The sequence below is a fragment of the Pipra filicauda genome, unplaced genomic scaffold (genome assembly GCF_003945595.2).
Source record: "Pipra filicauda isolate LSUMZ 115617 unplaced genomic scaffold, ASM394559v2 scaffold71_size5581439_pilon, whole genome shotgun sequence".
NCBI classification, from domain to species: Eukaryota; Metazoa; Chordata; class Aves; order Passeriformes; family Pipridae; genus Pipra; species Pipra filicauda.
Genome location: NW_024104887.1, coordinates 5,072,522 through 5,097,443, shown reverse-complemented (window position 1 = coordinate 5,097,443; position 24,922 = coordinate 5,072,522). Strand labels below are relative to the sequence as shown.

The 24,922-nt window shown below is 51.2% G+C and overlaps 1 protein-coding gene across 1 annotated transcript in view; it reads left to right on the top strand.

Moving 5' to 3' along the window:
• LOC113990916 (telomerase-binding protein EST1A-like) overlaps positions 1 to 24,922 on the top strand; it is an 88,655-nt gene that overhangs the window by 10,496 nt on the left and 53,237 nt on the right. The window contains exons 9-10 of the mRNA XM_039389300.1: positions 14,425 to 14,486; positions 18,342 to 18,487. Coding sequence (XP_039245234.1) covers positions 14,425 to 14,486; positions 18,342 to 18,487 — 208 coding nt within the window. The remainder of the gene's footprint in view (positions 1 to 14,424; positions 14,487 to 18,341; positions 18,488 to 24,922) is intronic.

The following is a 24,922-nucleotide window of genomic DNA, read 5'->3' as shown; positions in this document are numbered from 1 at the left end:
TTGTGTGATTGTTACCATTAGCCTTGATTTCTCCCTCTGTTTGAAACACTGGTTTGTGCAAAGCACAAGCTTTCTGATCATGGAGAGGCAACACGATCAGAAATATAATGACAAAGGGCAGGGGGAGCTGAGGGCCTGGGTTTGGGCACTGATGGTTTTGGCAGCCAAGGTATTTATACTCAGGCTGCCTGTGCCTGCTGTGGGGCAGCACCCGAGTTGGCACAACTGCTTTTGGGGCTGTGGCATGGCCATGTCACCAAAAATAACCGTGTGGAAAGGAAACCTTAAATCTGTGTGGCTGCCAGAGCTCCTGAGCCGTGAAGCTTTGGGGCTGGATAAAGACAAACAGCTCTTGTGGAAGCTCTGGACTCCTTCCTTCTTCGCCTCTTCCTTGCAGCATCCTTGTGTTTTGGAGCCGAGCAGCCGTGAGCTGCCGCTGTGTGGCACTGTTTGGCCTCGGAAGGGCCCTGCCTGGCCGGGGCAGGCAGCAGCCCTCATCCTGGCAGCACCTCTGCCCCACATCCCCGGCCGGGCGGAAGGGAACAGCTCTGCTCCCAGGGGATGTGTGCCAGCGCCTGTGTGTCATTTTGGGGAAATGAGTCTAAATCTGTCATCGGTCCCTTCCTTGCCAGCTTTAGCCCTTTAAAAGGCTGAGGAAAGCTGTGTTGTTTTGTTTGCCCTGACAGCTGTGCTCTGCAGGTAGCTCTGCAGGCATCAGTCTTATGGCAGCTGTTTCTGGGCCAGAGAAGGGGATTTTACAGTTCAGATTCCAGAAGCAAATAAAACATTGCAAGTATAGACCCTAACAGCTCTGGATGTGTACTGGGCAGAAGTGTGGGAGAGAGGCTGCTTGCACCCTTCACATGGCAAGCTGTTCCTTCAAACCCAGCCAGAGATGACTGTGAGGATGCTGGCTGTTTACAGGTGATGAGAAATTGAATTGGGATGTTTTCTGCCCTCAGTAGTCGCTTTGTTCATTGTGCAGGTGATGAGGTGCCAGTCCTGTGACGTGACACACTTGGCAGGGAGATGCTGCACAATTACTCTCCCAGGACCTGCTGATGTGCGTGATGTCCCCGTCAGCACACGCTTACACATCTCTTCTCATTTCTGACTTTATTTCTCCTTATGCAGCCCTATACAAAGGCACAAACATTGCTTTATTTCAGGGTTAGGAGCCCACAGACTGGAGTTACTAATGTGGGATGCCAAGTGTGCAGAAGGGCAGCTCATGCTGCAGCCATTGCTGGGACAAGGGAAGGTGGAGTGCAGGGCTGGCAGTTTGCCTTGCACTGTGTGTTTAGGTACAGGCTTGGCATAGCTGCTTTTTTCACAGCGTGCTACATCATATTTTCTAGGAAGATGCAGAACTGAAAGAACATACCACCTGTCTGCACCGAGGGGTGTAAATCTCCGTTTGGCCCCTTCCCCTGTGAATGAATTTGGCACTGTTGGCACAGAGGGCATGGGACAGTTTCATAGTAAGCCGAGGAAGTGTTTGGGTTGCAGCCTGGCTGTTTGGTGCTCAGGGTTTTGTCTGTTTTGCCTGCAGCCTTTTGGGGTTTCGTTGTGTGAACGGCTGTTCTCTGTGGTCTCGCTGTACGTTGCGTGTTTCTAGGTGTGCAGGGGCAGGAGGGCCCAGGCTGACCCCTTACCTGACGGTATCTGGTCACTCTGTGTGCAGTTCGAATAAGAAATGGAAGAAGGGATGCTGAACCAGTGAACAGTTGTGTTGTTTTTTTAAAAACAGCTGGGCAGTGCAAGGTGAGCTGAAGGACTGAGTCTTTGCCGGTTCTTCTCTGCCACTGGTTTCATTTGCCGTGGGTCTGCATTCATCTTAAATCTGATAGTACCATCTGCAGCTTGCTGTGCAGACTGTGAATTGGTAAAGTAAACAGGGCAAACGGGCTGTCAGTCTCTTGAGAAAGTGTTAATATTACACTTAGTTTGAGATTTTAATCACTCCTGTCAGGAAATGCTGAGTTAAGGTTCTCACAATTGCTGCTGCCTGCTGCCTGTGCTCTGCAGATACACTTCCTTGTGTTACCACGCAGCATGCAGGCACTAATAAAGATGCTCCATAACTGCAGCTAAGATTAGGTAAGAGAGGTTTTCCCTTGGCAGGACACTAATTGAATAATACTTCTCTCCAGATGTCTGAATACTTCAGCATCATTAAAGAATTAAGTCTCTTAGCCTCTTTGTGAGGGGTCAGTTTTGTAGAATTATCAAAAGTTTGGTGGGGCCACCCAAAAAGCTCTCAGGAAAACAAAGAGTTGAGTCGCATCTGCTGTCACAGCCCTGTGTGTCAGCTGCAGGAACATTCCCATTTTCCTCCAGCCTCCTGGTCAGGCACAGAGGTGTTGCATTTGCCTGGTTGCTGGGAGCAACAGCCCCTTTGCAGTAGCAGAGAAATTGGGGCGGAATCATTAACTCTGGAGTTCAGAGCAGGTTTTAACTTCCATTCCTTTAACACAACCTTCCTTTTCAGCAGCAGGGAGTGTGGGCAGTGCACCAGGGTTTCCACAAGTGAGCAGTAAATACCACCAGGAGGTCTACCAAAGAAAACCCAACCCAAAAACACAACAAAAAGAGGTTAAAGTTCTCTCAATAGCCTGAATATAGTTTCTTACTTTTGTATTTCTTCTTTGCTTCCTACTGTGTTTGTCTTGGAAGCTTGTTACACATTCAGGTGTCCCTCTGTGCTGGTAGTGGGTGCGGGTACCAGGACAGTGGTGATGTTGGAGCTGTGGGCAGTGTGTATCTCTGGATGCTTGTTTGTATTTTCTTTCAGATGAGTAGTGCTTGTCTCTAGTAGTGCTCCCCTTCATCTCCTTCCATCTCCCAAGTCCTAGAAAATCAGGTGATTGCCAAGCACACAGAGAAATGGCTGTGTGCAGCTGGATGTGGGCACTATCTTCTCAAAGCAGTGGAGGTTTTTGAGAGTTGTCCTGCTTTCTTCCCTCTAAGACAGGGTTCAGCTAACTGGAAACGTGTCCAGCAATGCATGGTTGGGGCTATCTTCACAACTTCCTGTGATTTGTTTCTTTACGAGGTGAGACATCTCTCACCTTCTGTATTTCTGGTTCTGCATCCACTTATACTTTTGCAGCCCAGTCACAGTTCAAGACTGGAGAAGGCAATTTTGGGAATGCCTGTGCATCCAGGAGCACTGGCAAGTCCTCGGGACTTTGCTTACTCAGCAGAGGACATTTGTCCTTAGTGAAAAGGGTCACTGTGCTGTTCAGTTCCTGCATGTTTCACATCCTTTTTCCCTTGGTGATGTTGGTTGTTCCTACTCTGTGTGCTTGTTCCTCTTGGGCAGCAGCCACTTGGGTGACTGAGCCAGCTCCTTGTCCTACCTGGTTTCAGTACATGCAATTTTTCATCTGGTGGAGCTGTTTCTTGGGCTTTGCCTCTGGAGTGAGTGCAGTGGGATAAAACCTCACTTTAGTCTGGTAGCAGTTTTGATGGGGGTTTCTTGGCCATTCTGCTCCGTCAGCCTGTCCTTTGCTTGGACCAGTCACACATGGGAGCAGTAGTAACCTGTGTTCAGAGTTGGGGTTGCCTTGGTGTCTCTGCCTCTGCTCCCTGGGAGTGTCTGGCTTTTTAAAAGGCTGTTGTGGTGTGAACTAGGTGTCTCTGAGCATGGCCCAGCTTTGCTCATGCAAATATACCCCAGAGACACCCCTGTTTCTGAGAGCTGCTCCCTCTACTCTCAGCTCTTCCCTCACCTGGTAGCTCTTTTCCATTACACATGACTAGAGGTAAGTGACAGGCAAAAGTGGAAATGATGTATTGCTTTAATGGTGGTTGTTCTTCCATGTAGATGCAGGGATAAGAGGCTGCTTGGGGAACTCATTATTTTTGGGTTGTCTCTGCCAGGCTGGTGGGAGCATATCTCCTCACAACCAGCATGGCTGGGTGGTTTTCCTCAGGACTGTGAAAGATTGATCTTTTCTGTACAGGCTCTTATGAATAATCTTTGCTGGATGGAGTACAGAGCTCCCTCGTTTGCTACCTCCATGGTGTCAGGTGGGCAGAGTCCTTGGAATGATCCTTTTTTTAGGAGCCTCTGATCTGGAAAATGAGCCCAGGCAGCTGGGCCTGTGGTTTAGCTGGGCAGAGTGAAAGTGGGGGTGTGCTGCCTTCTCCCCACTGCTGGGGCACAACTCCCCAAAAAAGTACCCTGCAGGCTGCACTTGATGTCCTGTGCCAACTCTTGCACACTTCCAGGGGATTTTCAACCCAAAACCATGTGCCTATGCAGAGAGTGGAGGGAATGGGAACCACTAGCCCATGCCTGGCCATGCCCTGTGTGCTGCCTGCTGAAGCCGTTCTCACATCGGTTAAACATCCGAGCCCCACCAGAGCGGTGGTGTAGGTGTGTCCCCAAAGGGAGGAGACACACAAAGGAGTGTCCCCTTGTTTTTTTGTCACCACATAGGGCAGTGGGATACATACAAGGTCTTAGAGCAAGGCCTTGGGTCAGGCTGCCGTTGGCGCCTTGTCACAGGAGGGTGGCTTGTGTTAAGTCAGGAAGTTTGTCCCCTCTATGGTTAGATGCTCTCTAGTATTTGATGTGAGTGATCTCCTCTGTGGTCTCTGTTGCATTATGGTCTGTCCTTGCTGTCAGGGGATGGCTGTGCTTCCCCTCCAGCCTGCTTGTAGCTGTGTTTGATCCACACCTCTGCAGTGCTGCCAGCCCCTGATGAGCCTCTCCTGCGGCACAAAACAAGCAGAGAAGCTCTTTGTGGTGGCAATGCCAGGGACTAGCAGTCAGCTAAGGGCTGCCCTTCCGTGTTTCTGTCCTTTATCCAATACCCACATGAGACAACAGCAAGAGCTGTTGCATCCTTGATCTTTGTGCCCAAAGCGGGACTTGAGAGGGAGCAACGTGGAGTTCCCTCTGTCCTGCCCTCATTTTCCTCCCCACCACGAGGTTGCAGGAAACAGTTAGGTTTGGTTACTCATTCGTGGAGGTCAGGACTGGGTCTGGTTTTTTTTTTTTCATTTGTATTTAGGAAACAGTTTACAAACTTTTTTGAGCATGAGGGAGCTGGTGGCTTGTGAAAGAGACTTCCCAGCCTCTTTACTGCTGGACTCTCATTAATTCTCTGCCCTGCCTCCTTTTCTTGGTTGGCAGCATGAGTGCTTCTGAGTGCTTTCCCCTGCCTGCAACCCCTCCACCTACTAGTATGACCTCGGTCACCAAACCACCTTGAGGCTTTATTTTTACTCTAGCCGTTTTGTTTCGCGTGGTGAGGTTGGTTTCTTTCCCCCAGCAGTGAGAAGACTTCTCTGGGGAGGAAGTAAAAGAGTGCCAGGCTGCAGTTGAAACTGGTTAAACACCAAAACCACACTCCTGGCCTCGCTGGGTTTGAGACGTGACACTCAGCCATGCAGCTCAGCACTGGCTTTTTTTGCCTGCCAGTTGTGCACCATCCCTGCTTGCACTTAATTATTTTTTTTTATAAACTGTTTTTTGCTTTAAATTGCTGATAAAAACCTTCTCAGCTGCAGTTCCTGTGTTAGCAATCCAACCAGAAATGCAGTTCCACTTGGCCTGGGCTCGTGATCTTCCGTGGATGCTCAGTGCTGCTCCACCACAGCTCCCACAGCCTGGCAGAGCTCATGGAGCCTGGTCCCCAGTTCAGCCTGTGCACTCATGTCGTGTAGAACCCACATGTTGCTTTACAGCACAACTTGACCTTTTGTCACTACCCAGAAAGTGAAGGCTGAGCTATTGGTAAGAGTTTCCAGAAGTTGATGTTGATTTTTTTTTCCCCCCTTTTCTTTTTAGACCACGTTGGTGGTTTTATTTAACTGTGAAGAACAAGTCAGGGACTAATGTTGCCTGAACGGGAGAGACACTGGCATGTTCCCCTTCTGGCAACAGGCATCTGGTGCTAATATGTGTGGAAATACTGTGGTGGATCAGAGGTGGGAACACTAGAAGGACATCAATGAGCTGTGCCTGTGTGAGTGGCTCTGCTCTATCCCTCTGCTCAGAGAGGCTGCGGTGAGGGTAGCAAGACTTCAAGTTCCAACAAGCTTCTCATACTCTAAAACCAAGTACAACCATCCAGAAACCGCCTTTCCCTGTCAGTCACTCTTTCCTCATTTCCTCTCCTGCTGGTGCTGATCAGCCAGGGATTTGTGTGTAACCAGACCCCCTCCTGCTGCTGCACACGAGTCCTTCCTCGGGGCAGTGGGTTTGATGATCCAGGCGCTGCAGAGTGTGTTGGAAGGGAGAGTTTGCACTTGAGACAAGAATGCTGCCAGAACGGGCAGTACTGGTAAAGGAAGTAAAATGTCTTAATAGCAGGGCTGGGAGATTTCCCAGAGCAAGGTAAAGGCTGTAGACACTGATTTCTCTTGAGTTGTTCTTTTTTTTGTTAGTCTAACCTTGATCTTTGTCTGAAGTTGGCCCAGGCCAGCTTTTCCTGCTCTCTGCTGTAGACTTTTTGAGATTGGCACCTCGTATTCCACAGCCAAACCTCTTAATTCTGCCATGGGGAATGTTTGTTTCTCTTCAGTGTTGAATGAGCCATTTCCAGACAGGCTTCGTATCCACTGTGGAGGTGGGTACTAGGAAAGAAACTTCCTTCCGGAGGATCAGGGAGTGGAACCTGCTGGAGTCTGTGTCATTTCCTCTGTCCTTGGCTCTACTCTTCCTCCCCATCAGATTTCACTGCTGCATAATTCAAAGTGGAGAGGGAGATGCCTTCGTGCCCTGTGTGCTACTGCCCAGGTAGAAGTGAAGGCTCTGGAAGTGCTCTGGGAATGCAGCAGGGTGGACAACTACTTCCAGGTTGTGGAAGCCTGAGGCATAAGGCTGGCTGGGAGTGGCTCCCATTGTCCCGTTATCCCTGCCGGTGAGCGTGGCTGGGAGAGCAGGAGTGTGAAGGTTGCGTGCGGTGATGCTGTCATCCTTCTGGAAGGCTCTGTCTCTGCTCAGCCTGTTGTCCAAATGTCTTCTCTGTTGGCCTGACTCCATTCTAAGCCTTTCAGGGTTCAGTCTCTTCAGTCTTCACCCTCCCTAATTTCTCATGTTATCTCCCTCCTTTGTGCTTTAACCCCACAAATAATCAACACCAGGTTAGTGAAGAAGGCTGACAACACCCTGAGCTGCATTAACAGCTGATCTCTTGTGACCAGAATTCATCACACATTTTCTTAGTGTCAATTTGCTGTCGCAGGAAGGGGAATGCTTTTTACTTCTGGCAAACAGTGAGTGTTTGAGTATAAGCTGCTTTTGCTGGTTGGGGCTGCTTCAGTGCACATGTGGCCTCCCTCTTACCTGCTGGACACAGAAGGCTCTGCTTGGGTCAGCTCGCTTTCAGTGCTTAACCAGATGCAGCCTTGAAGAGCTGAGCTTGTATCCTAAACGACCTGCAGCACCGGAGCCAATTTGTGAAAAGTTTTGTGTCAAAAGTTAACTTGATATCTCAGCTGAGGTCTCTCTGGCGTGTTTGCATAGGTTCATAGAGTTTATGGTCAGCAGGGACCATTAGATCATCTAGTCTGATCTCCTGTATATCACAGGTCCTTAAATTTCACCCTGCTACTCCTATATGAAGCCAAATAACTCGTGTTTGGCTAAAGCAGTACTTCCAGAAAGACATCCAGTCTTGAGAATCCACCCTTTTCCTGGGGTGTTTGTTCCAGTAATAATTGCACTGGTTCTGAAACACTTTCACCTTATTTACAGAATGAATGTTTCCAGTTTATTCCTGTGCTTTTCTGTCCTGTGAGTGTAAAGAGCCCTTAAGTACCACAGAGGCACTTTGCACCCTGCAATCCAATCGCCTCTGAGTCTTATTTTGATAACACTAAACAGATTGAGCCGTTTAAATTTTTCACTGCAAGGCATCATTTATAGCCTTTGAATCACTTTTATGGCTGGTTTTCTGGACCCTTTCCAATTTTTCAGCATCCTTTTAAAAATAAGGGCACTGGAACTGGGTGCAGTATTTCAGTGTCAGCCCGGATGGTGCCATATTTAGATGTGAATGTGCTGCCCAGTGCCTGCTCTGCTTGTACATCCAAGGGATGTGTTTAATCCTTTTTACTGGACACTGCATTGGGAATTTAGCCATTGTAGTCCCCAGAGCCTATCTGGAGAAGCTGCCTCGGGCACGATCTCCTGGAGACTTAATTTTAGATGTGATGCCAGATGCATAACATGACACTTGATGCTGGAAACCCCCAGATTTTGAAGCGATTATAATAACCCCGCGTGAATGCTCTGTAGCCATCATTACTTGCTGCTCCCTTTGTCTGTCACGGGCAGTTTGACAGCAGAATTTCCTTTCTGTTCGTTGATGAAAGATGTTGCTAGTGAGTCTCTACCACCCTCTTTCCATCCAGTTCAGCGGGGGTCCCTGAAGACTCCTGTTTAAGAGGTTGCTTAATCAGCTTTCATTCAGTTTAATGGTAATATTTTTTCAAGAATGTTGTGTATTACTAATTCATGGAAACCAAATTTAGATACGAGTTTGGTTGAAAAGAAAGTAACAGACATATAAATATTCCATTTGACCTGCTTTCATTGAATTAAAAGTTCTGGTAGTAAATTCGTTATAAATAATGTTGACTTTATTAATAAGTCAGATACTTGTTTTGGAGCCAGTGAAGTTACCACAGCTTGATCTTTATGTTACTAAAGTAGACTATTTTCTTCCTTAACGTTTTTCCTCTCACCTGCTCCCTGCAGTGATGAAGGAAGAGCTCAAAAACTCACTGGTTTTGCCAAGGGGCTTCTTAAATGCCTCTTTTTCTCTTGTGGAGTTGCTGGCTTGTAACTCTCATAGCCACGAGATGTATCCTGGAGCTGGAGCTGCTTCACTGCGAAAGATGTGGACGTGTCTCAGGGTCTCTTTACCTGTAAATTAATTTTTTTGTGCCTCAAGGCCATGATACATCAGGCTTCCCTCTTTCTTCCATGTCATAGCAAATTGGATTTTACGTTTGTGCGATGTCTGATGTTAAGCAGCAGGATTTTCACTGGAATTGCTTCTACTGCTGAAGAGATTAATCCGTTTCAAGGCAGGACACTGTGACTGCTGAACAGAAACCTGCACTAAACACGTGGCAAGAAGAAGCCAAGGCAAGCTCTGTATCCACTTGTGGTTGCAGGTGGTATATGAAGAGGAGTGATTATGGTAATTAGCCCAGCTGGAATTTGCCCACAGCTCTATGGGTACCTTGTAAACACTGCAAAAATGCCAGACAATCTTAATAGCCCTTTTGTCTGGTCTCCTTTGTGTAGGTAGCCATTTGCACAAAACACTTTCCAGCAGCACTTTGTTGGGATTACACCTGTAGCAGTAAAACCTCTTCCTGGTATCCTGCCAGTTGAGCCCACTGCAGCATCCTGGGCTTTTCAGGAAGCTCTGTATCAGCATTTGGTATTATTTCAGTGTGACACAGCTGTGGAAAACAGCAGCCAGAGCTGTGCCTGGCCAATTTGGGATGGTGTGGGATAAAGGCTCATGTTTGTACAGCCATGTCCAGGGCAGGTAGTGGGTTCACTGCTGCTCTTAGACTGGGTGGTGTGAAGCTCTGAAGGAACTGCCTGTGGAAAGAGAGGAATAATCTTAATAATTAATGTGGTATCTCTAACCCTTGAGCTGGGAGTGAGAATATGGCACGTTTTGGGTGCCTGGATGTTGTTTCACACACTTCTCAGCAAGGAAGCTGTGCCTGGAAAAGCCTGGCTGCCCAAGAAACCCTGAAAATATTTGAGATGAGTGTGGTACGTGTTTTGGAGCAGAGCTGTGTGGCTCTGTGGTCTGTATCCCAACCCCTTGTCATTGAGGAGACCCCTAGACTCAGGAGAACATCCCGCTGTGCTCCAGTCCCTTCCACTCCGGTGGAGACAGCGCATTTGTTACAGGCAATTTTGCATCTGGTCTCTTGATTAATGGACTTGTCTTTTGCAGCCTATTTTGACTCTGACACCACTTTCTGCTCCACAGATGCTTTGCTGATGTTGAAGAAAGTTTGCCTCGCTTGATAAAGACCAGATCCTGAAATTTACTTCCAAACCTGAAGTAACAATTTTTAACTTGAAACACTTTTTCCCCAGGAGTCGCTCCTCCAGAATCTTTCCCTTATTTGGTGCCTCCTTCACAGCTGGGGCTGATGCTCAGGTGCCAAAGCTCTGTGCACTCCTCGGCCGGAGCCAAACGGGTCCACACTGGGTTGAAGCGCAGCAGCTCTGCTTCCCAGCCCAGATCATGGCACTCTTGTTCCTGTGCTCTCCGGTGGCATTTCCAGGGTTGCTCTTCTAGGATGGGAGACACCATTTTCAACCCTTTTTTAGGTCAGTGCACAGTCTCCTGAGGAGGTTTGAGTCTTGCTTTCTTCTTTCCTGGCTCAAGACATGACAGACCTTTCCCGAAGACGTCTGAGTGCCGCGGTTCTGTGCTGTCAGGCCGTACTCCCCGTGGCCTCACGGTGATTTGAGCTGGCTGTTCAGGCCTGTTGCTATCTCTGCTCTTTTAGCTGCTCCTTGAGAAGTTGTTAGTCACTGTTGATTTCTTCCATGGTAACAAATCCAGTTGGGTTGGCAGTGAGGTGTGTGAATGCTCCCCAAGCAGCACTGGGCTGCTTCCTCTGGTGAGGTTGCCTCTTCCCAGGTGGATTTAGTCTGTCTGCACATGCTGACTCATGACAGCCGAAACAGCTGTTTTCAGCTTCAGGCACTACTGTGTGCAGGGACCCCTTCTTCTTCTTGACAGCTGGTTTGTTTTTATAACTAATGCCTTCACTATATGCTCATAAGTTCCGTATCGGTGGTGCCCACTTTTCAGCTGGAAGGGCCAAAATCCATTTTTTGACATAGTTTTGTTGTTGTATAAGCCCTTTCTTGGTGGGTTCTTCCCAAGTGAGCGGCTAGAACCATCCATATTTGGTTCCCTGTCCCAAGGAGCAAAGTTGCCCGCAAAGAGCAGCAATATAATTGTGCAGGGAGTCCTAGTCTGTCGTCCTGACATTAGCACGAGGACTGTTTTTGGGAAATCTTTGAAGGGGATTGCTTTTGGGCTGCAAAGTGAGTGTAATAAGAAGGTACTAAGTTGTTGAAGGTACTAGGTTTCATGGTAGCACTGTGAGGGTAGTGAGTGTGCTGGCAGTGCTTTTGGGAAGTGTTCCTCTCTGCTATGTGAATGCAGAGCAGCAGGTGACAGAACTTCCTCCTCTGTGCCCCAAAGCCGGGCCCACTCGGTGGAGGTCACTGTTTCCCTCTCACTGTTTCCCTCTCACCCCCGTGAGAAGCAGAATTTGATGGAAGCAGCTGGGAGGGTACCCGGAGGCTGAGGGACAGGTGAGTCAGTAGAGAAACAGTCATTCAGAGAAAAGCCCAGTCAAAGCAGCCCGTGGCCTTAGCGTGAACTCGGAGATGAAAGGTCCAAAGTTGAGTGATGAGCTCATCAAAACCTTGAGGCTGTGAGAGAAAAAGTGATGAAAGAAGCGTGAGGTGCCTGCTTGAGATGCCACAGTGCTGGGGCACACAGGGCTCTGCCTGGGCTTGCTGGGTTTGTGATTAAGTTGGCAAGAGGTATGAAACATGCTTCATTCCTAGAGGCAGGTATGACATTTCCTTAAAAAAAGCAGTTATTTGTATGCACATATCTGTGTCCCAGCACTGTACTGGTTCGGGTGGAGTGCGACTGATTAGTCCTTGGGATTGGAAATGAAAAGGCTGAGTGTGAAACTTGCTCTAAGACGGGGGTGAAGCCAATGTCCTGGTAAACCCTCCTGGAGCTGGGCATCTGTGGAAACACTCCGGGCATGTCCCTCCCGGGTGTCACTTTCCATTCAAGGTGGGGAGTTTTGGTTCTCCCCTGCTGACGGAAAGCAGTGTGGAGGATTGCAGTGTGAGCACTCCCAGGGCTGTGGGTGAATGTGGGCATTAGAGGAAAACTACTGCCCCAATTTCTTCTTTCCCCCACGTGCAACCTGCCCATGAGTGTTGCTTTCCGGTAGAGATGGGTCAGGCCACAAGTTCCTTCTCTTTTCCATATTCCCCATCAAGGAGCACAGAGCATGGACCCTCTCCTCCAGCTCTTGCACAGGGGCTTGCTGTGGGGCAGAGCATTGTCCACTGCCCCACGAAGGCTTTTGCACTTAGCTGGGGGCTCAGATTCCTTAGGCTGCATCTGTGTCAGGGTGTGTGATTGTAGCCAGAGGGGCTGCAATCTTTCTGCCTCCACAAGCTTTTGACTGAAAAAAAAATACCTGAAGTACCTGTTAAAAGTTTTAAGCTCTCAATTGTCATGGTGTCCTAAGCTGAAGAATCAGCTATATCCCAACTTCACTGGCAAAGTGAATAAGGGCTTTGCTGTGCTGTCCTAGTATTCCCCAGTCTCTTCTGGGTTCCATCTGCAGAGTCAATAAAATGGTGGCAAATAAAGTTGAGTTCTAGTGAAAAGGGCTCTTTAGGGCAGCAGTAAAATAGTGAGTAAGCAAGAACCCCTTGCTGCAGGGGCCAGTTTAATTGGTCTGGCTTGTTTTATGAGACAGGTTTTATGTTTAAACTCGCACATGGCCCAGGAGCGACTCTGCAGCAGGGCATCATTCTCCTGCATGGGTCCTCCAGGAACGCAGCCGGGTTAATTACACCTCACCGAGCAATCCCACCTTGCAGAGCAGCTGGCATCAGTCGTGGCATGAGCCCAGGGGCTCAGAAAATGGGAACAGGAGCTAGCACCAGAGCTGAGACTGCCTGTGACAACTGTCCCATGCAGCCAGACCTGGCAGGGAGTTTAGGAGGCACCGCCCAGTGCCTGTCTTGCATCCTCTGGCGTGTGCCCAGCTCTTGGCTGGGCATTGCCATGGCCCTGCCAGGTAATCTCATCCTCTCCCTGTGCCTCTGATTCCCCCTGTGAATGGAAGTGGAGGAGTTGAAGCTATAAAAGCCTTGTGCAAATGGGAGCAGCGTGGTGGTGCTCTGGGCCGCTCCTGGTGAGCGTCTCCCCACGCAGAGCTCGGAGCCTGGCTTTTCTCACCGTGCTGAGGCTGTGCAGGCGCACGGGAGAGAGGAAAACCTCCTGCTCTGGGGGAGGTAAAAACGAGGCCAGTCCACTCCTGGTGTGACACGGCCACCTCCAGGGCCAGGCAGAGTGAGTGCTTACCCACCCACAGCCTTCCTCAGAGCCGTTTAGATAAGGACTGGGAAAGCCCTGAGCAGTAGTAAGTAATTATTCAAGTCAGGTTTTGGAGTTAGTGGACCGAAGCAGGGCAGGAAACTGCCTTCATGCTGTGTGCTGCAGCCAGCTCCCCCGTGTCCCCTTAGCTCCATGTTCATAGAATCATGGAATGGTTTGGGTAGGAAGGGACCTTAAAGACCATCTAGTTCCAACCACCCCCCTGCCATGGGCAGGCACACCTTCCACTAGACCAGATTGTTCAGAGCCCTATCCAACCTGATCTTGAACTCTTCCAGGAACGGGGCATCCACAGCTTCTCTGGGCAGTTCAATAGCTGTTCTCTGGCAGTTCAGTAGCAGCACTGCTGCTGCAGGCTCTCAGAGGCTTTGCTGGTACATCTGAACTCCATGTCTGCAATTGCCTAAAGCTGGAGTTAAATGACAGGGTGCAGCATCACCCCAGTCTTCCCTTGCTTCTGAGAGCTGCTCCTGGCAGGGCACAAACAAGTGCTTTGAGCGTTGCTGCTGAGCTCACCATGCTGGCTTCTCTGCAGAAAAGCACTGGGGAGGACATCCCGCTCCCTCTCTGCCTTGTCCAGCTGCTGCTCTGCCTCTGACGCAGTCGGGAGCACGGAACAGGCTGCTGCTGATGGTTGTGGGGTTGTTTTTTCCATCGATAGGAATGCTAGTGGGAAAGGCTGCCTTTGGGGACTCCTTCTGCAGAACCCCTTAGGCTGTGCCATGCTCTGAGCTGGTGAGACATGGAGGAGGAGACCTTTGCCCAGGGTGTGGGTGTCAGATTGGGGTGTCTGGGGTGCAGATGTTGGGGTTGGGGTGCCCAGGGTGCAGGTACTGGGGTTGGGGTGTGCAGGGTTGCAGGAATTGGGGTTAGGGTGCCGAGGTGTGGGTGCTCTGGATGCAGGTATCTGACTGGGGTGCCCAGGGTGCGAGTATCGGGGTTGGGGTGCCTGGCGCACAGCAGCCCCTGCACAGGACCTCAGGACCCGGCAGAGGGTGCTGTGTCTCCACCGCCTCTCCCGGCTCCAGCTCCAACTCCAGCTGTTTGGCACTTGCCTCTGCCTCTGTGCATGATGTTTGTAAGAGTTTGGGCATGTCCATTTGGTTCCCATCTCCAGTGCCACCCCCAGCATCCAGGCCAGGTTCTTCTGTCACTGGGGACATTCTTAATTCACAGGAAATAGGAGAGAGTTTAATTGTTTTCTCCTCTCTCTATTTTTTTTCCTTTTTTTTTTTTTTTTCCCATGCAGCTGAACAAAAGGTTCATCCTCAGTTTTCTCCATGCCCATGGGAAGCTGTTTACCAGGATTGGGTAAGTGTGCAGGATGTTTATTTTATTTTCCTACATTACAAGTCTTTTTGGAATTTAATATTGTTAGCAACTAAGCTGTGTTTGGAGCTGAGGGCACAGGGTGTGAATTCTTGCAGGCCTAGCCTCCTGGTTTTTATTCTCCTTACCCGCCCTCTGATCCACACTGCTTATAGCTTGGGCTTTTCCTTCCCCCCACCTCAAAGCCTGTTCCTGCCCATGCGCTGGGACCCTCTGGCAGAGGCTGAGCTCAGATAGTTGATACGCACACAGGAGGGACTAGATGCTGTTTTCTCTCTCTCCCATCATCTAACCATGCTCCCTCCCCTTTAATTTCTGAGTTTGCCCTCCTCTCTTCTACTCCCCCCCACCCTTAAAGAGCAGAGAGGTGGCTCTGTGGGGCTCTTGGTGACTGTTGCCTGCAAGGAGCACAAAGCCATCGAGGCAAATCCATGTGGTGGCTGAAAGCTGCCGTCTGGAGCTTGTCAAGACAAGCCTTGCCCTTCATCTCCTTGCTGCCATTTCGGTGAAAGCCTCGTAGCTGAGAGCTGCCCTGGCTGTGGGAACTGGTTTGTACAAAGTGCCCTTGGCAATGGCTGTCAGAAACTGGTTTCAAGTAATTGAGCAGCTACCCTTGAAGCAAAGCAAGCCTGATCCCAGCCTGGGCTGTGATCCCAGCCTGGGGGACATCCTTATGACCCAGAGGGCAGAGCTCAACCTCACAGCCGATGGGCTTCCCATGGAACTGTCTCTGCTCTGGGTCCAGATTGGCCCTCACTGTCAGGATGGGACTGTGTGGGAGCAGCTGTTGAGAAGAGACCTTGCCTGAATCCAGGCAGTCCCTGGCAGTGGTGGTCTCTGCTTGAGCCTGCCAGTGCCTCGGAAGCAACTGGAGTTTCATGAGCTCTGTTGGCTCCTTCAGTCTCTTGCAGAACTGTTGGCTACAAGTTATGGGACTGAGACATTTTCCAGGCCACGTAGGTAAAGGTAGTGTGGATTCAAAGTGCCATCTTGTCCCTACTATTGGGGTTTTTTGACTCAGATGTACAGTTCTCTGTCCCCTTTCCCTCCTGGAGTGGGGAGGCACAGCAGTGCAGGGCAGTGCACGCAGCCTGACACTTTGGTGCTTCCTCCACCCAGTGCTTTCTGGGATGACCAGTCAGGAGGGTCACATGCTTCACTTTGGGCCCTTTGTAAACAACGGGAAGCAGGAGCTGTGCTGGCCGATTTGTTGAAGAGTGTCAGGGTGAGGGGGAGAGCCATCGGCTCTCTGCCTGTGCTCTTGATCTCTCCCTGAGTCACAAGGCACTGATTATCTGCTCCCGGGCAGGAGCCTGGCCTGCGGTGAGGAGGCAGAGCTGGATGTCCTCCTGCCTGCAGGAAAAGAGGAGGAGAGCTGCAAGGGCCCACAAAAGGTTTGGGAAGTGCAGCGTGTCTGTGCTGGAGGGCCAAGCATCCGGGGGGCGGCTGGTCCCCGGTGCTGTGGGACCGTGCTCGTGGCCAAGCTCTGGTTGAACAGATGCCAGCAGGGGATTAATGGGGATGTTGCAGAGATCAGTTGCACATTTGGCTCCTGAGACTTTTTTGTAATTAAGATGCAGCGTTTGAGGCAGTTGCTTCCCAGGACAGTCATTTAGAAAACCCAAGTATGTTTAATGGTAGAATATCCCCTGAAGTACTTAGAAGGGAACTAGAAAGTAATACCATGACACAGGAAGAGAAAATCGTCCAGCTCTGCTAAACAGCTTCCGCACTTAAAATAGGTGAAAGGTGAGGAATAGGCAAGTTCTCTTTGGGCAGGATCCTTGGTGATTTATCTGTAAAAAATATGGAAAAGATGATGTTGCCCTAATTGGACTCTTGCTCCTAAAACCACAGGTAAGCAATTTATTAAAAGCTTCCGCTCGGCTCCTGACCTGCTGGTTCTGAGCTCAGTGGGGTTACTGCACGCCGTTCCAGATGTGCTGTGGTATCAAAGCACAGCTGGTGGGGCTGAGGAAGCCCTCGCTCCTTCTTGTTGTTATTCCATGGCAATAATCTTCATCTCCTCACTAACAACCCGTCCTGCAAAGGGCTCCTCCATCCCCAGAGTCCTGTCTGCCCTAGGAGGATGTTGCTGGATACACTGGAAGTGGTCTGAGATTTCTCAAAACTAGGAAGTCTTTAGAAGCAATCAGTTTGCTCTAATTCCCTGGCTGTGCCTCAAATCTAGGGAAGTTGCCTCTTGCAGGAAGAGCAGTGCTTTTGTGTCAACGGAGCTACTCTGTTCTGCACAGCTACAAAGTACAAGGGGCCTGTTTGTTACAGCCCATGTTTTTGGGAAGGTAACAGTGACTTTGAATTGCTCCAGCAAACAGTGCCAGGGGAGAGGGTACCCTGCTGCTAGGCAGACCCAAGTGTTGAAAGGCACCCCTGAAATATGGCTAAGAAGAAAACCATTTCTGTCCTTAAAACTAGAGCTATCACTGTCTTGAAAGTCCGTTGGGGAAGCCCAGCAGAATTTCCCATGTGGGTTACCAGAAGTGGCTCGTTAATCCAGCCTGTAGCATGCTGATATCACAAGATCTGAATCTGTTGGGGGATGACAGGGGAAATTGCTATGGAGGCCCCTGAGGTCGCCTGTCCTGGCTCCACAGAGGGTGAGGCATCTGGGTTTTGGCTCCCTTGCTCCCATGTGGACACCCAACAATGTCACTGGTAATTGGAGGGGACACTTGCTGGAAGATACTCAGTCTGCAGGGTCTGGCTGTGGCTTTTTCTAGTGTAGAAACAAGAATTAAAGCAGCAAATGTAGCAGAAGAGGCAGTGGGACAGAAGGACCTTCCCCCCCTCAACAGTTCCCAAGGTTTTGGGCAGTTTCTTGGTTATAAAGTTGTCTTCATGGGATACCAGGTGAGGACTCTCTGGGAGGGCTGTTGTGGGCAACCACATCTCTCTCATTTTTGGGAATTGACTGTGCTCTCTGCGATGAGTTCAGTTTTTGACCCCACTTCAGCTGGGAGGTTGCTGAGGGTCCAGCAGCTCTGATAAAGTGACCTCAGCTAATTTCCTTAGTGATGAAGAGTAGGATAAACGTGTCAGATTTCCGTGGGTGCCTGTGAATGGTGTTGAAAGCACACCCCATCCCCAGCCGTGGCACCGCAGCCGCGGGCTGCTGTGTCCTGACGTGCGACGGCAGCGCTGTGGGCTGCGGGGACCCGCTCCAGCTTTGACGTTGTCAGCAGCTACACGAGTCGGCGAGTCCCTGTCCTGTGGGGCTCGAAGTGATGAAGTTTAGGGGCTCAATCAGAGTGCTGGGAAGTGTGTAGCCTTGGGGGGGAAAGGGGCTCGGTGCCACGGGATCCGATCCTGCAGCGAGGAGCCCAGGGACCGGCACCACTCTGGAGGAAGCACGCTCTGGCCAACATTCAATGCACTGGAATTGCCACATCCGCAATGTGGCACCAGTGTGTGCATTCTGCTGCAGCCTGGGTTTCTTGGGAGTCCCATGGGCTGCTCCCGGTCCAAGTGAGCTGCTGGCCCCTTGGCACCCCTCCCAGATTGGTAGAAGTCAGTAGAAAAAAATGGTTGGTCAGAAATGACTCATAAAGGCCGTGTTTTCCTGCCAAAGGAATGCTGCCTGTCGGTCACAGAGCAATCCCTCACTGCCATCTCTAAGGAAGGCTTCAGCTGCCTCCGTTGCAGCCTGCACCTTCATTCCCTGCGGCTCCTGGACAGGAGACAGCACCTCAGGGGTTCCCCCTTCCCCAGGAGATGTGACCTTCCCCAGGAGATGTGACATGGGGTGAGCCATGTCGACTTCCTGCCCTGCATCCCGGGGCACAGCCTGCACTCTACAACCTCTCTCTCTGTCTGCAGGATGGAGACTTTCCCTGCGGTGGCCGAGGAGGTCCTGAGGGAGTTCCAGGTCCTGCTGCAGCACAGCCCCCCTCCCATCGGAAGCACCCGCATGCTCCAGCTTGTGGCAATCAACATGTTTGCAGTGTACAACTCCCAGCCCAAAGGTACCACGTGCTGCTTTAGGGGAACTGGGGTGGGGATCAGCCACTCTCCGTGGCCGAGCTGCTCATGTGGAGAAGGGTGGGGGGACACACCAGCTGGGGACAGATGGGAAGGCGGAGCAGTGGTTGGATGCCTGCGGGTGTCAACACAAAGGGACCTTGGCTGTGCTTCCGTAGAGCTGGCTGAGGTGTCTGAGGAGTGAGGAGGCATCACATCTCCCTGGAGCCTGAGTCATCAGGACAGAAGGAAGACACTGCTTTACTCCCAGCATTTAATGTGGGCCCTGCTCAGTGTCTCTGCTGGCACCAGAAGGACTGGGAGGGTCTCAAAGGCCTTGACTGTTGGGAGAATGGTATTGCCTGTGACTGCTTGTGTCTGTGCAAGTGCTGGGGGATGTGATGCCGCTCTCTGAAAGGCCAGGCTGGAGCTTGTGCCCCATGTTAAGGCAGCTTGAGAACAAAGCAAGATCTAGTGTTACTCATCCTCCTCCTCTCACCTCCTCCATCCACCTAGAAGCCTGTTCGTGGACTCTACCACTGACAGGTTTAATCTGTTGGTCAGCAGAGATGCCACCAAACCCAAGCCTCTTCCACTGAGTTTAAAATGATGCTTCCAGGGAATGTGTTTTTCCCTGTGTCCCCAATGACACACAGCAGCAGGTACCCAGGTCTGCCTGAGCTGTTTGGGAGCAGGGATGGGGCTGTACTCCCTGGGTGGGAGGAAGCGCCATTTCACATGCCGATGGCTTGGGATTTAAATCCCAAAGATGAAGGCCTCCAGCTGATGGATTTCAGCTAAAGCCACCGTGTGGGCGATCAGGCTGAGCCCCAGAGAGCTGCTGCTGGAAGATTTCTCCCTCGTGAACCAGTTGGCCACTTGTCAGACTGGTGGTTAGTGGCCAGGGTCAGCTGATGGAGTGAACCAGCACCAGCCGGAGGGCTGGGAAGCGGCTCCCGTGTGCCGTGCCTGCCTTGCAGGCACCCTCCTCTCCTGGGGGAAGCTCCAGGGGAGCTGTCAGTCCTGCTGGTGAGGCAGCCGTGCCCTCCCGCCTGCCAGATGCCAGCCAGCGACGGCGTGTTTATCTTTGAACTGCAAAGTGCTTTATGATTATAAGCAAATGCCTCTGCATGACGGTAATTATTATATTAGTAATATTAATAATACCCCTGGTAGGTGAATTAACAGTGGTGTCTGTGCTGCAGACAGGAGTGGGTGGTGAGGAGAGGAAGAGATTTGTCTGGGCTGGATGGCAAACCCCTGTGGCAGAGCTGGACGTGATTCCAACTCTCAGACCACTGGACTGTGCTCTTCCATCCATACCCAAGTTGTGGATGTGTGTGAGTGAAAAAGGGAGCACTTTTTTTCTCACAAAAAATAGGTGTTCTCTGAGTTTTCTGCCTCCTGTGTGGGTAGCTGCCAGCTGCTCCCAGCTTTTGGATCTCTGGAGAAAGCAAACCTGTTCCTGCTGGGGACTGCAGGCTGTGTGCGGAGCAGGTGGCAGTGTTTGTGGAATGCCTGCAGGTCGGATGGCACCATGGCTGCCATCTGAGGCCAAGTGCCCTCAGGGGTTTCCCTGAGGACTCCTTGCTCTGTTGCCCCTGAAATATTGCTGGGAATATTGTTGGCAAAGCAAATCCTGTTGTCAGCGCAAATGCCCTGGTGGTCTCTGAGTGCTCGTATACCAAGTGCTGGGACAGCACAGGTTGAGCTTAGTGCCCATGCTGCATTACTGGGAAGAGCTGGGTGCAGATGGAAATAAAAAGCAAAACAGCAAAGGGTCAGGAGTTTAGAAGGCAAGCAGGAATGTTTGCTGGAAGATTAGTGAATGCCCAGCACGGAGCAGGGGTGCTGGCTCCTTCCCCGGCATGTGGGCTGCTGTGGGCAGAGGCCTGGCTGGAGCATGTGGCAGGACCGCTGTCGGGAAGGTGCGGGTTTCCATTTCCCAGCACATGAGTCACCTCCCTGCGCTGCAGCAGCATGGGCAGCAGCAGGAGCGAGGGGGCTGAGCCGCCCCTGTGAGCCTGTGGGAGGCTGGCAGGGCACAGGGAGCAGTCCCACCCTGCCTGCATCCCAGATTGCCAGGAAGTGTTACTGGGGAGCTGGCCGTAGTCAGAGCTTGGCTGTGTCTGCTCTGTAGCGCTGGATCTAACTTTGCTGTTGGACCAAACAGCCTCCAGAGATCTCCTCCTACTGAAATCCTCATGCAAATCTGGGATCAGAGCGTGTCTGTGTCCTTCCCATCGCACAGGCCTGACCTTCAGCTGCGAGCTCGCGGTAGCAGGAAGAGATCTGTGGGTTCTCTCTGGGGCCGGGAGGGAGGTCCAAGAGCCTCTCTTCCCTGCTGTCAGGGGGTGTTCTCTTCAGGGATAGCTGCTCCCTCCCTCCCCTGTCGTGTATTTTCAGGTCTCTGGAGCCCCAGTTACTCCTGAGAAACTTGTAAATGTGCTTGTTTCCCTGTGTCTGGTGTCTAATGAAACCCTGGTGCTGGGATCCAGTGGTGCTGGCAGTTGTGTCACAGTGTCACGGGCAAAACAGTTGCAATGTGGGGAATTTCTGCAAAATTTTAAGCCCCTGAATACAAACTTTGAAGCACAGATTCAGGTATTAAGGAAAAGGAAACCTGAGCAATGAAATGCCTTAATAAGCACCTGTCCTCCCTCTTCCTCAAACTTACACAAAACATAATCCTGACCCATCTCAGCCTCAGTTTCTCCCATTTTTGGTGTGGATTGTGCCAGGTCTGCCTCAATTCCTTTAGTGAGGCAACAGGCAGCACAGGAGGTTGGGACTTGTATGTGATGGTTTGTATCTGCTGCTCTTTGCGACCCCCGTATGGCAGTTGTGGCATGTCCTTTGTACCTCTGCTTCCAGCCACTGACACTCTTTCATAAATCAACCTGTGCAAGGTCACCATGTGCTCTTCTGACAGGATGACTTTTTTTGAGGTGCACTGAGGTGTTTGAACTGGTTTCAGAGCCAGCCAGCTGTGAGCAGCACGTGGCATTTCACATCCTCCTCCCACGCAGGTCACTGCTGTGGCTACCTGAACCCTGAAGTGGTTGCCCAGCCAGGGCTCAGGTGAGCACAGGCAGAGCCCTGTGGCTGGGCTGGTGCAGGCAGCTCAGCTTATCCCCAGGGACAGCACCAGGCACACTGGAGCTGGTCTCAGCTGCCTGTGCAGCTGGGCAGCACTGGGAAGACCCTGGGAGATGAATTGGATCTGTTGTTTTCTCTGAGAGAGGAAGCCAAAGAATTCCCACATGAAGTGCTTCCCCTGCTGTTCGGCATCAAACGGAGTGTTCCTGCATTGTCCAGCGGGGCAGGAACACACCGTGCAGCCAGTGAGGGTCCCACTGACCCTTCTGTCTCCTGTCAGGAGTGCTCAAGGTGTGAAAAAGCTTCTTGTAGACCTCAAACCCACGAGGCAAGGAGTGCCCACCCAGGGGAGGGAGGCAGAGAGAGACAGCCACTCTACATGGCTGAGACTTGCAGTTGCTGGAGCTTTCCACAATAGGACCTAGGTAACCACCAATGTCTTGGGCTATCTCAGGCTGTGGCTGGGGCGGGAGCATTGTGGGGTGGCCCGTTTAACAGTTTGGTAGCCATCTGCACAACCAACTCACAGGGAAGCTTGGATCCCTTTATCTCAACCACAAGCACTCCAAGAATTTTAATTTTTTTTTAATTCTGTAATTTGGGGAAATAAAACTCTGGTTTCTGAAAAGACTAATTGAAGCCGTGCTTGCGGCAGGGGCATCTCGGTGAGTGGAGGGAGAGAAACCCCCTCCCAGCCCATCTGTGCCCAATTTACTCCGATCTGGCCTCTCTGAGGCTTTTTTCTTTCTCTCTCTCTTTAATAATTTGTTTTATAATTCCTGGAATCAAACCCATCTCAGACACACTGTTTTATTTTACTGTATTATTGGATTATACTTCCTATAAATCACTGGATGTTATTCATAGGCCACCACCAGAATAACTTCCCCTCTCTCCCCCCCCCCCCCCACCGATGGCCCCGCATTCCAAACAAGCGCTCACCAAAGTGGGGGTGCAGCAGCACGGGGCACCCTAGAGACACTTCCCGGAAATCCCAGCAAATTTGCCTGGCTGTGGGTGTGAAGCATCAGGCTGCAGCACCTGGATGCCTTCTGGCACTCTCAGGCCGGTCGCGTTGTGCCGTGTGGAGGTTGTTAGGAGGTCGGGCTTAGGTGGAAGTGGAGAGGGGAGGGGGCTGCCATATGTGCATCCTCAGCACATGTAGGGAATGAAGTTGCATCCCCCTGGGGCTGAGCAGAGTCAGGGCACAGAGAGAGGCACAGGGAGGGTCTGGCCAAGTGCGCGGCTTTAGCCGAGGATTGGGAAAGTGTCTTGTGTTTCAAGCAGAGGAAAGTGATGGTTTGGGCAGGGTGACCAGTGTATAGGGCATCTGCTCTGCCGAGCCCAGTGGATGAGGAGGAAAACCCACTGCTTGCACTCTAGTAGTGGGACTGTGCTCATGTGAGATGTGAGGGCACCAGGGGGCAGCCAGTGTGGCAGGGGCAGGCTGGGCTTTGCTTCGCAGCCCTCTGGGTGTGTCTTCTCGAGTGGAACATGGTCGGGTTCTCTGTGCAAGGTAGCGTTGGCTGGGAAACCGTAAAGGCTCATGCAGAAAGGGAGATTTCACATCCCACTCCCTGCAGCAGATTCACAGCAGTGCCTGTCCCCTCTGCACTGCCACACTGGTGTCCTCAGGGCAGTGTCCAGTAGGTCAATACTAGGCTACCAGGTTGGAGGTACTTTGCCTGGCTCAGAGAGCTGCTGTCACACAGCAAGCGTATGCTGACTGCAGCCTTTGCAAGGGTTTCCTAATACATGTGGCCCTGCTTGCTCCTTGAACATCTACACCAGCTCGAGGTGCTGATCTTGCCCAAGTCTTGATAGACATAACGAAGGATCTGCAGTGTCTAAACAGGTACAGGACTTCCCCTTTTCCATGTAGGCTCAGCACCCAGCCTGGCTGGAGAGGATCCTGAGGACCCCCTGAGATCAGGCTGTGCTGTGGTAACCAGCAACCTTCTCCACTGCCATCCTGCTGCTGCTCACAGCCCTGTGCTGGACAGAGCAGGTTTCGCTTTGCTGACTACAGCTGCTCAGGCTTGAGAGCTACAGCATGAACCCTTAAAATATCCCCGGAGATGGTGCAGGGGCTGATGGTCTCTGCCCTCAGCAGAACCTCAGCTCTGACCGTTGCCACAGTCTTGTGTCTGCTGCTTGGACTCCGCTTCGCTCAAAGAGTTCACTGCAGCATCAGAAAGGGCTCAGAGGAAGCATCAACTGATCACCTGCAGCAGCTTCATCTTGGTGTCTTTTCATGAAGCTGTAACCACATCTTGCATGTTGGAGCTGACAAAAGGTGTCGGGAGTCGGACTCAAGAGAGTCCAGTGCATCTGCCTGAGTTTAAAAATAAAGCAGTGCTGTGGGTAGCTGCCTTGGTTTGGTGGAGCTTTAAAATTAGGCACAAAGGAAAGCTTCTTAAACCTCAGGCTGTTCATAGCAGCAGCACCTTGATCTTTCTTGGTATGGGGAGCAGAACCAAGTCCTTTTCTCTTAATTCCCCTTTTTGCATGGTAAATATGTGCTTCAGCAAAGTCCAGCTGGCACCTTGGAGCAGGCAGTGCTGTGGGCCGTGGCAGCTTTGGGCACAACGGGGAGATCAGTGAAGATGTCACGTTGCAGGGCTGTGTTGTGGGGATGCTGAGCATCTGCAACCCTGTGCTCTGTTGAGAGCAGAACCTGAGGTCCCTCCAGCTGCCCAGGGGACTTGGTTTGCAGTGCAAACACAGCCCACTCGCTGCAGGGAGGCTGGAGTTGAGCAGTTTGGTAACTGGCTTTCTCTGGGTGCCGGGGCTTCAGTCATCATACAAGTGTGGGCTGAGGTGTCTGTACTCAGGTCTCCAGCTGCACTTGGCAGTCACTGTGTGACTTTCCCTGTGAGACTGGGCGGTGCTGTCAGTGAGGTGGTGTTAAGCCATAACACTTCCTAAGACCTTAAGTTTTGAGGAACTGGATGTTTAATTCATCCTTCCTCTCCCTTCACATTGCTGCTTATATTTGCTTTGTGTTTGAGTTGTAATCAGGAGAGGAAACCCAGAGCAGGGCTGGCTGGTGGTGGTGTCCATCCTTCTCTGTGCTGTCTGTGTTGCAGAGATTCTCTAGAGCTATCAGGTTCTGAGATGTCACTGCCTGGGCAAAGGGCTTTTTCACTTAACCTGTTGTCAAGTGATGTCTGCTACCAGCTGTGTCCAGACACAGCCCAGACCTTGGATGTGTGAGCAGCAGGAAGGGTTGAGGTGGTGTGGGGGGCGATACCTGCATTGCTTATCTCAGGAGCCGCACAACTTCCTGTGCTGAGCCTCCTGAGGGACATGTACGTGTCCGGAGGTGGCAGCTGACCCTC